The sequence below is a fragment of the Bactrocera neohumeralis genome, chromosome 3, assembly GCF_024586455.1.
Source record: "Bactrocera neohumeralis isolate Rockhampton chromosome 3, APGP_CSIRO_Bneo_wtdbg2-racon-allhic-juicebox.fasta_v2, whole genome shotgun sequence".
Lineage (NCBI taxonomy): Eukaryota > Metazoa > Arthropoda > Insecta > Diptera > Tephritidae > Bactrocera > Bactrocera neohumeralis.
The window spans coordinates 15,786,229-15,798,936 of NC_065920.1; the positions used below are offsets into that span (position 1 = coordinate 15,786,229).

The window sequence follows — 12,708 nt, forward strand, 5'->3', positions numbered from 1 at the left end:
CTGAAAGAAATTGACTGGGATATTTTTATTGTTTGCATGAAAACTTATTAAACTGTATTATTGTCAGCAACTCCACGACTATATGTGCATACCAGCACTTACGGATGGGCCTTTAAACGTTATGCTCACAGTTGGTTCTGGAAGGGCTTTAGCGTACTACCTTTTATGACCTCAATCCACTCATGAGACGTTGAGGTAGACTATGATATGATTTCAGACGATCTATTTATATGACAGCTATATGCTATAGTGATCCGATCTGAACAATTTCTTTGGAGATTACATTAATACCTTAGAAAATTACTCCAGCCAAATTTCGTGAAGATATCTCGCCAAATGAAAAAGTTTTACATGCAAGCACTTGATTCCGATTCCGAGTTTGAAGGGCAGCTATATCATATAGTCGTCCGATATCGGCGGTTCCGACAAATGAGCCGATTTTTGAGTATAAAAATGTACAAAAAAATTGTACAAAATTTCAGTTCGATATTCCAAAAACCGAAACACTATTATGTTATAAATATACAGACAGACACACTGGAAAACTAATACGGGTGTGTAAGCTGACGTTAAGCAACACCAAAAGCTCCGTCAGGATAGGTAAGGACCTCTGCGAGCCGTTCGATACCAAACGAGGTTTCAGACAAGGCGACTCCGTGCGACTTCTTCAATCTACTACTGGAGAGAATAGTTCGAGCTGCAGAGCTGAATCGAGAAGGCACAATCTCTTATAGGAGTATACAGCTGCTTACGTACGCCGACGACATCGATATTATTGGCATCAACAACCACGCTGTTAGTTCTGCTTTCTCCAGACTGGACAAGGATGCGAAGCAAATGGGTCTAGTAGTGAAAGAGGGCAAGACGAAATATCTCCAGTGATCAAACAAACAGTCGTCGCACTCGCGACTTAGCTGCCACGTCACTGTTGACTTCGAAGTCGTGGATAATTTCGTCTATCTTAAAACCATTTTTAACACCAACAACAACTTCAGCTTCGATATCCAACCTTGCTTCGAGCTGACTAGGCAATTGAGAAGTAAAGTCCTCTCTCGACGAACTAAAACCGAACTTAATAAGTCACTCATTATTCCCGTCCTGCTATATGGTGCAGAGGCATGGATGATGACAACATCTGATGAGTCGGGTTTGCGAGTTTTTGAGAGAAAGGTTCTGCGGAAGTTTACGGCAAGTATCGCATTCGATGGAACGATGAGCTGTACGAGTTTTATGACGACATTGACAGCGAATTAAGAGTCAGCGGTTGCGCTGACTAGGTCATGTCGTCCGTATGGATGAAAACACCCCAGCTCTGTAAGTATTCGACGCAGTACCCGCCTGGAGCGAGAAGAGGAAAAGGAAGACATCTACTTCTTTGGAGAGATCAGGTGGAGAAGAACCTGGCTGCACTTGGTATCTCGAATTGGCGTCAAATTGCGCAAAAAAGAAACGACTGACGTGCTGTTGTAACCGCGGAAGCGATGTCTACGCAAGTAAAGAAGACGAAGAAGAAGTTCAAGGTATAATATTAACCATTTCAGTCAACAGTCGAATTTATTTAGTATTACCAGTCCAGGTCGTTATGCTACTAGTTCACATTTGGTGAGATACTTCCAAAGTGCACATACCATACACTTTCTCAAGCTTATCACACTGTCGCCATACAACTGCATTTAGTTCCAAAGTCTCGTAAATCCAATAAACCTATCGGTACTAACTAGTAGTGACCTTGGTGCGATTGCAACAAATGTGCTACTTAAAAGTATTTATACGATTTCCAATTTCTGACCACTTGCATGTAAGATATTCTCATTTTAAACTCTAAAGGTTAGCACAAAACATGCTTAATGGCATGTCAAAATGCATTTTAGTTTAACTTTTTGCAGTTTTCGCAATCAAATTTGATTTCCGACTTAAATAAACTTTTATTGCCCAGTTTGGAAGTTGATCAAGAATATTAAAAAGCTTAGCTACAGAAGTATAATAAGTTTCAAGAAGGGATCTGTAAAGAAATTCGTAAGTCTTTGGTATTTTAGTTTGGAGAGTTCACGGCAAAATCTAATTAAAAAATAAATAATTTATGATTACTCCGATTCGAAATTCAATAAGTTCAAAAATAAAGTACTAACGGCTGTTTACACCACCCAGTTCTTCATTTGCCTGCTCAAAAATTTTCGTTTTTGTAGCAAAAGCTTAAACATGTTTCATATAATTCAGTTATTTATACTTTTTCCACTTATTCGCTTGCTGCCATGCTTTCTGGCTTCGTGCGCCGTAAATAAATGCGGCAGATGGCACAAATAATGAATACCCAAATATGTGAATATCCACATCCACATCTGCATATAAAGATTTGAAGTCTTGTGCACGGAAACAGCAGATTTAGAAAAAGAGCCGGCGGGAAAAAGCGTGAAAGGAAAACATGCAACTTTAAGCGCGATAGAGACATACTAGGAAAATGTAACATGAAATATGCAAACGATATGTCAGCAGCGAATTTATTGCCAATTCCACAATATTCCCCAATTGCATCGGCAAACGTATCGACAGCAAGTAAGGGCCCATAGGCATCGTATTCCCTCCCACGCGCCCTCGACGACTATAACGTTTCCGTTATTTACATGCATATCCGTGCGATCCAAGGAAGAAGCTGGTATATGTAAATATTGCAGTTGTTTGTGTAGTTGCAGGCACATGCAATCCATAAGTAGGCATTCATGCTGTTGCCTAGAGGATTTGAAGAACCCTTTTGGAAAACTTTTCGTTTGTCTACACTGCGTTGCTGCGAAGGGTGCTATCGAACTTCGCGAAGCTGGACACATTAAGGGTCTTAGAGAGGGATATTCTGCAATCCTCTTTTACTTCGACTACATCCCTGACAATTTAGACGACTGCGCCGCGCAATATATACTTACCTGCGAGGGATATGTGAGTGGGGTGGAGTCGCTGGAGAAGAAGCGCAGTGAGCTCTTTCGTCGATGGATAAAAGCTCAAAGCGAAGGTTGGAAGGAAAGTATTCTGTCGGGAGCTTTCAATCAACTCTTGTTCCAGACTACATTGCTTCGGATAGCTGGACACATTTAAGGTCTTAAAGAGGGATATTCCGAAATCCTCTCTTACTTCGAGTACATCCCTGACAACGTAGACGACTGCTCCGCGGAACAAATTTCTTCTCCGCGCATTTACCTACGAGAAATATGTAAATGGGATGGAGGCACCGGAGAAGAGGGTCAGTGAGTCCTAAGTAATGTCTTTCAAGCAGAAGTGACAGCCATCAAGGTAGCAGCAGACGTACATCTCCAAAGTGTGGCTTCGTTTAGGGAGATATAAATCCACTCGAATAGCGGAGCTACTATGTAGATCATGAGCTCGCTGGCTATATTCTCAAAGCTAGTCAAGGAGAGCACGACTCATTAGCAGTAGCTTCAAGCTACATCCATTGGATGCGAGGTCCAATTCCCATCAGGATGGCAAAGAGCAGAAGATCCTCTGCCTTCGTGTATTCTAGCGCTGGATCTATGGGTTTTTGGAGGACTGGATAGATTTTGGAGGTCGCAATTTGTCAAAGTTGCAATAAGGAAGATGAGATAGGAACATCTAAACACTTTCTCCTGCACTGTGTAGCTTTTGTATCTTGGTTTGCCATATTTTTTATGAATCCGACGAATTGGCTGGAATTGATTTTATCCATCGCAATAAACTTGTGACTGGCTCCAGGCGCTATGTAGATATGCGACAGTCCTTTTGATCCGAACTTATGAGATCTGGGTATCCCAAAGAACGAGCGTTCCTTGCAGTACGAGCAGAATTATTCGTGGTTTTGCAAGAAATCAGCATATTTACTGAACCTCACCTAACCTTAACTGATAGACGAAGTGTAGATCCGACTGGGCTCTGCCTTAGTAAGTTAGGTTAGGTTAGATGGCTGATGAAGGATCGCATGTGGACTACTATATGTAGTCCTTGGTGAGGCCAGAGAAAAGAAGAACTTTCATGTTCGAACTACAAATTAGCAAAAAGTAGCCAATACAAATTTGCACAAGCGTTTAATTTCCATTCCCGCCAGCTCTGTGGGATGTCTGAAGGTATGTGTTGAGTTGTTTCCACCTAATGTTCTTCCATACAGCTTCTGCAGATGGCGTCTGGTAGGATACCCAGCTTTACTGCGTTGACGCCAATAGGGCAATGGCCCGTAAAAGCCCGAGATAAAAACCCAGAAGCTAGCCTTACTGAGAGCAAAGAGATTTATCCGCGCGGGCCAGCTATTCAATAGTAGAACACTTTTCTTAAGGAGGCAGCACTCAGGAGCAGTAAATTTACTGCTACCTTAATGGCTGCAATCTCGGCCTGGAAGGCACTGCAATAGTCAGGAAGTCTGAAACTCGCCGGTATATAGGTAGAGAAGGAGCCAACAGAGTTCGGTTCAGCGATTCCATGATCCAAGTGAACCGGTATGAATGAGGATTTTCGAGTGTTCTTTTAGGAACATATGGCCATGGTTGGAATGAGCCTTAGTGCACCACACATGCTGATGAGCGCCGCCCGCTGATCTCTCTCGAGTTTCTTTGCAAAAGTGGTCCTTTTTAGAGCCCTCCACCACATAAAGACTCCACAGAACGTAATGGGCTTGACATTGGTGTCGTAAAGCCAAAGGATCACTTACGGTGAGAGACACCATCTTTTGCCAATGGCTCCTTTAGAACAGTAGAAGGCAAGGCAATGGATGCCTTCTCTGTCTTCGATATTCGGCTTCCATGAAAGGTTCCTACCGGATGAGCCCTAGATATAAAATCTAGGGGAAGGATCGATTTTAGTAGAGTTCATGCATATTGGGTTCTCTGGGATAAAATAGAACCATATGAGGTCATAACTGGTATAGTTTTTGAGAGCCATCGCAAATTTCAAAAAAAAAAACTCAAATTCAAACGCGTTCAATACACTTTCAAATACAACCGCCCACCTTTCGATGTGGATATCATATATCTGAGGTATTTTCCACGCGGGGACTTTTCCATAAAAAATTAAAACAAAAAAAACTCCCCCCACTAACCAAACCAAAATCTCACCAAATCTAGGATTAAAACACTGCTAGCTTACGCCTTTTATAAAAACTTGATTTTTTCCCAACATTGTCAAGGCAACGCGCAAAGCAAACAAGATTCCGCTAAGCCCACAGTTGCCTCACAGGCGGCATTGTTGCACACAACACACAACAACTGTTATGTTGCTATTTCTTCTGTTCTGTCTGTTGCCATTGAAGTTGAAGCAAAACTCGCCTGAGGAGTACTCAGAGAGTGCAATTTTTTCGCTGCCAACTAACAACTATTCATACGCTCGTGCATGCTTTGGCAAACGTATGTATGTATGCAAGCATGAAAACGGCAAAAACCGTTAGCATATGCCCCGCTAGTGCGTATATATTTATGAGTTGTTGCATGCATATGTATGTATGTAGGCATGTACGCGCGGTGCAACCAACCAGTCAATGCTGGAGTCGTGCCACTAAATGGCTGTTCAATATCCTGCAGCGTATTTGCTGCTACAGCGGGAATTCGACAAAAAGGCTTAAAATCAACCAACCAACAACAACAACAATAACAGCTACCAGAGCGATAGCAATGTATTGCCAACGCCATAAATACAAACGTATTCATATTTATTAAATAAGCGCATACAGATACGGCGCGGCCCAAACGCTCGGCAATTGCTTGCAGCAGGGAAATTTTATCAATTTCTCACGTGAAAAATGTTAACAAATTTTTATGACTCGCAAGCGCAATGCAATATCCTTATAAGCCCACTCACCTGCACATACATATGCAGGACCGCAGGCGAGCAAACACACATACACATGTTTGCATGCATTTCACTTACGAATAATAGTAGGAAATGTAATCGAAACACATCTCTGTGATATGAATCGCGGCGAATTGAATATTGCAATAATAAAATTCAAATATGCCCCCTCGGCCCCCTCGCAAATATGCCGCAAATGTGGCACACTTCCTCCTCGCAAATATGGCACACTCATGCAATTGCATACAATTAAGTGGCAACGCTCCGTGTTACAATATGTCTGTGTGGTCTTTTAGCTCTTGGCTTGAGGTCAAAATGCGAAAAAAGTTTGCTGTGATTTTTGCATATTTTTGGCGGCAGCAGTGTCAGGTAGTTTTTATGCGGAATTCCCCTTTCACATGATACAACAAGGAATATTAATCAGGTTAACTTGTGATTGCATCTCTAGAGTGCTATGGCGCGTATTTTCAATTAATAAATTCGATTTCGATCACATTATTTACTCAAGGAAATTTAAGTTCGCAGTTACCTTAAATATTGGTAGTCGAAAAAGTCTTTACGTATTTTATCAATAGATGTCGTTGCAGTCGTTATCCCCAGCGCGACCAAACACATTGTGTCACACCATATAGCTTTGGAAAGGTGAGATTTTAAGCTTCATTTAACCAAAAAAAGAACAAAATTCGGGGAAGTTAAAAAAAAAGTTACTGCTGTTCAAAAATGAGTGAAAATAATGAAGAAATTCACTATATTTTGAATTTTTGTATAAAAAAGGGAAGAATGCCACGCAAGCCGTCAATGAAATTTGTGAAGTTTACGAAGACGATGCTGTATCAGCTCGTTTGGTACAACAATGGTTCGCTCCCTTCCGATTTGGAAATTTCGATGTGAAAGATGGTCGACCTATCGTTGAAAAAGTCAATGAAATTATGGAAAAGATTGATCAGTACCGTCACATAAGCAGCCATGACATCGCTAAAGAACTTAACATTCAGCATCAAACGATTTTGAACCATTTAAAAAAGGCTGGCTACAAAAAAAAAGCTCGAGGCTGCTGGCTAAGACTTAATTTAATTACTACCCGCAAACACAATGGACTAAGTGGTGGTCCGGCGCTCATGTGTCTCTTTTTTCAACCAACCAACCAACTATCACAAGAAATCAGTTGGCTGTTGAAAACTTTATAGTAATTTCAAGAATTATCACACAGTTTCATTAGAGCTAAAACATGTCGCATTACTTAATCTCTCTATATTCACTGTAATGCCGATCTTTCAGCTACAATGCTGTTATCTAGCAAGCTTTCACTTATCTCCAAGCTTTTGAGTACAGAGTCCAGGTTGCTCACGTAATGATACACCTTCGAATGATTCCCTGAAGTTCTTAAGTGTCTTTTAGGAAATCTACACCCATCTTCGCATTTTTTCTCCCACATTACACGAAAACGGAGTGCTTTTGAAAACTTTAAAGTAATTTCACTCATTTACAAGTATATAACCCACAGATTCATTGATGTTAAAACATGTCGCGTTACTTGGCTATAAGCAGGAGTTAATGAGTCCATTGTACCTCTGTAAAGCTGAGGCAAAACAGGCTCTATAGTATAACAGGAAATCTCGCTATTTGCACTGTTATGTCGAACTTTCATCCGACGAGCTTTCATCTAACTTTGAGCATTCGAGTAGAGGATACAAGTTTTTCACGAACAAATCCATCAACAAATGGTCCTCTGGAATGCTTTATTAGTCGAATTGTGATTGAAACGCTATTAAACTACTCTCTATGAATTTCGGCGCTCATTTTCTTATTATATCTCCTCTGAGTGATGATCTTCATATTATTTCAGTCAAAATCCACAAAAACAAACCCAATACATATTACAACAAACACAGTGTACAACTACAAAAATACATACATTCACATAAATGTTTATATATTCACAGAAAGTAAAAATCACCTCTCGCAGACATTTCAAACAAATTTATTTAACAAAGTTGTATTCCCAGTAACATCAACAAAGCTCAGACAATATTAAAAGGCAAATATCAGAAATAATTTCAACACATTCGCTGGAACCAAACAAAGAAGACAAATTTAGTAATGTTGCGTAACGCGCGTTCACTCTTGAAGTCTTTTTCGAGTTTAAGCAGAAAATTCTCTACCACGCAAACGGTAAGAAGATCTCATTTTGAAATTGCTCCAACAAATAAGTATCAACTAACTTATTTTTTACGCAATTTCAGAGCAATAGTCGGGTTTGTGTCATCGGCGCTTGTGGTAATGTGGGCCAGGCCCTCTCTCTATTGCTCAAGCGCGATGATCGTGTCACAGTACTCTCACTATATGACGTGAAAAAAGCTATTGGTATGGCTTTGGATATGTCACACATCGACACCAATTCGGAAGTGTTCGGCTACGAAAAAATTGAGATGCTACCCAAAGCTTTGTACTGTAAGTCTAAAATTTCAGTTATGTTACCCGATTAATTATTATACCAACGAAAGGTGCCGACGTCGTCGTTATCGTGGCGGGTCAACCGCGCAAGCAAGGCATGTCAGAAGATGAGCTACTCAAACAGAACGGCCCTCTTATTGTGGAGATTATGCCGCACATTGCCGAAATCTGTCCGAAAGCATTGATTGCCATAGTTACCAGTCCGACCAATGCGATTGTGCCATTAGCAGCGGAGGTGCTTAAAAAGGTATGCAAATGCATTTTAACAGAAGGCATCCACTCACTCCTCACGTTACATTGCAGAAAGACGCATTCGATCCCAATCGCTTGTTCGGTGTCACCACACATAACGTCGTACGTGCGCGCACTTTTATCTCTGATGAATTACAAGTGGATGCATCTATGGTGAAAGTGCCCGTTATCGGTGGCAATTCGCCGTGCACGATCCTGCCGGTGCTCACGCATACCAAACCGAAATTCAAAATTGAAGATGAGGACGACGCAATACCGTTAATAAGGAAATTGCGTGCTGCGGAGGACAATGTGGCCAAGGTGAAGGGTGATCAGGGCGCCACACTAGTTATAGCGCATTCAGTCGCTAAATTTACTCACGCACTGTTAATGGGCCTAGCCGGTATGGGCGATCCAGTAGAATGCGCCTACGTGGAATCATCTGTAACCGATTGCTCATTTTTCGCCACACCTTTGAAACTGGGTAAACAGGGTATTGAGAAGAATTTGGGTATACCAAGCTTAGCAAAGTTCGAAGCGGAATTACTGCATGATTTGATACCCGAGCTGAAGGAGAGCATTAAGAAAGGGATTGATTTCGCGAAGAAGAAATGAAAGAGGCGCCTTAGGAATGTTTGCTTAAGTTTTTTTGTTGTTTATTTCGTTTGATATTCCGCGTTTTATATTCCATTTTATAAATATTTATTCACAAATTATGTAAAATATGAAAAATTATTCCTCATTTGAAGTGCTTGAAGGCTGTGAAGATATTTCCTGGGTTTAACGAATTCTAATTTTTGGGTGCAATTATTGATTGCATAAACCAGCAGAGATATCAGGAAGCCACTTCGTCTTGCCAATTTAACCCTTTGCACATATATATCTGTGTACACATTCCGCACAATAGCGCCTCCAAGCCTATTTTATAGCTAATAGAATTTGCTTGAGACTTTAGGGATGTTAGGGTGTAGTCATATTGTTGTTGTTGTTGTTGTAGCGGCAGAATTCTGCCGAGTTGATAGTTCTTGGCCGGATAAAAATACGGGTCCGTTTCGGTTGCGGAGACCCAACTGTCGTGGGACCAGAGGGTGTATTCATTCCGAAGGACGACAGGAGATCGCATGCGACGGCTAAGGTTTTCAGTATAATTTATATTTTTTTTAAGACATTAAAGAGACTACACTTAGGAGCAGTATTCCAAGAAACCGAGTCTTAAGAGCACATCATGCCTATTAAAAAGGTCTGTAAGTTGATACTGCCATGCACACTCTTGTCCTGGCTCGAGAAGGTCATAAAAAACATAGAGTTTGCAGTAGGAAACTTTTTCGATATGGAGGGGCTTTCAACAACGTATTGCCGGAAGCGGTCATTAGAGTTGGGAATAAATTCGAACCTTAAGCATCTCAATTTCGAATTTCTTTGCGATAAGACGGTCGCGGCGTATTGAGGTAGTGTGTGGGCACAAGGAAATGTAAATAGGGGCACCCCACAAGGGAAAGTTCTTTCGCCACTTCTCTAGATCATGGTAGCTAATAATCTTCTTGAAATCTTTGAAGAAGTCGGCTGACCGGTGTTTGCCTAAGCCGGCGTTGGAGGAGTCATGATTGCGGAAATTTTTTCGAATACCATGAACGAATTAACTCACGGGTACCCTAGCATCGTAAGCAGCTGGGTTTCTGAGATCAGCCTCTACCCTAAGTCCTTAAAAACCAAAGGGTACTAGAGAGTTCAAAATCCCGAAGGCGTTTCTATCATAAATGGAGAGAACGCTCATCGGCCTGTTGCCAGAGCAACAGCAGAGACAACAAGTAAGGAATCGGTTACCCTGTTTTGCTGCAGAGGAGCCATTGGTAAAAGATAGCGACATTTACCCAAAATAGGTCTTTGGCTGTATGAAACAACACTTAAGCTTATAATGTTCAGCAGGATTCTTGTTCGGTAGAAACTGGACGCGAAAACTGCTCTCAGACAGGGATGCATCTGGCGGTGAGCCTTTTTACGGATGAATCAAAGCTTGCGTAGATGGTTGGTGGAAAAGTACACTATTGGGAACTTTGAATCGACTTCAGTTTTAGGCTTCCTGACCCCTGTTAAACTAATAAACTTACTAGAACAAGTACTTCTTTCTCAACAACTGCGGAATGGGAACCAGTGGCTTCTTGTGGTTTACTACTGGACTGTTGGCCTTGGTCTTAGACCAGCACAGCAAGCGTTGGTCAACTACCAGTAGTTGCATTAGCTCTTCGAAGAAAGATGAGATAGAATCACTTCTACACTTCGTTCTCGAATGTCTAGCTTAGTCTAAATCAAGGCAAAAGCAACTATCCAACTAAAGTAATTTTTTCGCTTGGCTTCGCAAAGGACTGTACATAATAGTCTAAATGTGATCCGCCGTCATTCTGACGAATCAGCCACCTAACCTAACCTAATCTACATAAACCAAAGTATTTCTTGAGAGGTGACCTTTTACATGTCCGGTTCCAGGTCCAACCCTTTTTATAGGGAACATTATATTGGGACAACTAACAGACATCTTTTGTCAAGCTTGAAAACTTCCGAAGTTAATTCTCTTGCCTGATATCCTCTTTGGGAATAAACGAGTTTCACTCATGCATGTTGCTAAAATCAATTCACTAACTGAAAGCCTACAATTCAATAGACTTTGTCTAGTGCCAGTGATTACATAATAAGACCAATTTGCGTTTCCGGGTTCAAAATGATACAGGTACTCTATTCATAAGGCATGATTATAAGAAAAGAGAACAGTCCGTTCTATATTATACAAAAGAAGGCAAAGCTAAGTACCTCGCAACTCAATCCAGGCTTGTCCGACATTTTTTTTTTACTTTAATGACTTACTAATGCTTTTATGTTACTATATAAGTGATAACGTATTTTCATATACACATATAACGGTATATGCGGTGATAGTTATGCATGTTATATATGTTCTTAATGCCATGGCTGAATGCATTCCAGCTTTGTGTGGGCGTCTAGTGCACGTTTGACCTCTCACATTTCGCTCTCGTATGTGTGCAATTTGTCGTTTTCTCATATTTTACTTTTACTTATCTTTTTATGGTATGCACTTTTGTGTCACTTAGTGAAATGAAACGTAACGAATGGGCAATGACATTTTTATGCGACATTCTGTCGTTTGAAATTTTGTTCTGTTGCCATTTTCTTTGGTGCACCTTATTTGCTTTTCATTTTTCGTTTCTTTTTTCATACATTTCATCTCGCATTGTTTCAGTGTTTTTGCGATGTCACATTTTCCGACAAATGCAATCAGTTTTCATTTATTTTCCTCTTAACATAGCGTTATATGTATGTATATATTTTTATTTTATACTCTTTTTCTCCTCTTTTGTTTAATGCAAACATTTGCATTTTCATGCTGTTCTCCGCTTTATTATTGCAATTTTGGCTCTTTTTCTCGTTTGTGCTGAGAAATTGTTTCGCAATTTGTGGCAGATTCAAGCACATAACTGTTCCATTCGAAAAATATGCGCGCAATCAAAGATTTTATGGAAGGGGGCTTTATTAAAGAAGTAGGCTGAAGAAAAGGCGTCCCTAGAAATGGTAAAGTTAGATGGCTGATCCCTCAGTAAGGCAGGGGTTCACACTTAGACTGTTATATACTACAGTCATTTGTAAAGCCAGTCGAGAGAACTATTGTATTTGGATATCAGCTATAGGCAGAAACGATCTAAACATCACAATCTGCTCATAAATCTGCTTAGATCTTTTAGTTATATTTCCGCTATTTTACCTGGATATATAGAAGAACGGAGGATGGAGTCATATGTGTGAGGAAAGTTCTCTGATTGCCATTCACTTGAGAGTGCCCAGAAATAATTCTTTTACATATGGTTCAAGCAGTTCACATATTCCGGTCTTAGACCAAGTATCCTCTGGGTAGCCAAAGAACATCCGTTTGAAGGCGAGTTAAGTGATAAGGAGAAACCACATGGTTGTCCTTAAGTGGAAAATCCTTAAGTGGAAAGGTGCCGCTGCCCAGCTGGTTGATGTCCTCGTTAGAGTGAAGGCGGACATTACCGCCGTCCAAGAAATGCGATGGACGGGACAAGGACTGAGGCGAGTGGGTCCTTGTGGCATTTATTACAATGGCCATATAAAGGAGCGCAAATTCAGTGTGGGATTCGTGGTGTGAGAAAAATTACGTCGCCGAATCCTGGTATTAAACCCGGTGTATGAACATCTAGC

At 40.8% G+C, this 12,708-nt stretch overlaps 1 protein-coding gene across 1 annotated transcript; it reads left to right on the plus strand.

Annotated features, from left to right (window-relative positions):
- The first annotated feature begins 7,858 nt into the window (after positions 1-7,858).
- On the plus strand, positions 7,859-9,105 carry LOC126753012 (malate dehydrogenase, mitochondrial-like). The gene is made up of 4 exons (XM_050464104.1): positions 7,859-7,968; positions 8,040-8,247; positions 8,301-8,497; positions 8,554-9,105. Exons 1-4 carry the CDS (start codon positions 7,897-7,899, stop codon positions 9,094-9,096), a joined length of 1,020 nt encoding a protein of 339 aa, XP_050320061.1. The 5' UTR covers positions 7,859-7,896; the 3' UTR covers positions 9,097-9,105.
- The last annotated feature ends 3,603 nt before the right edge of the window (positions 9,106-12,708 follow it).

Coding starts and splice junctions, on each gene's coding strand:
- LOC126753012 (XM_050464104.1), top strand. CDS start 7,897: ATGTTGCGTAACGCGCGTTCACTCTTGAAGTCTTTTTCGAGTTTAAGC. Junction 8,248..8,300: donor GCTACCCAAAGCTTTGTACT/GTAAGTCTAAAA, acceptor TACCAACGAAAG/GTGCCGACGTCGTCGTTATC. Junction 8,498..8,553: donor CAGCGGAGGTGCTTAAAAAG/GTATGCAAATGC, acceptor GTTACATTGCAG/AAAGACGCATTCGATCCCAA.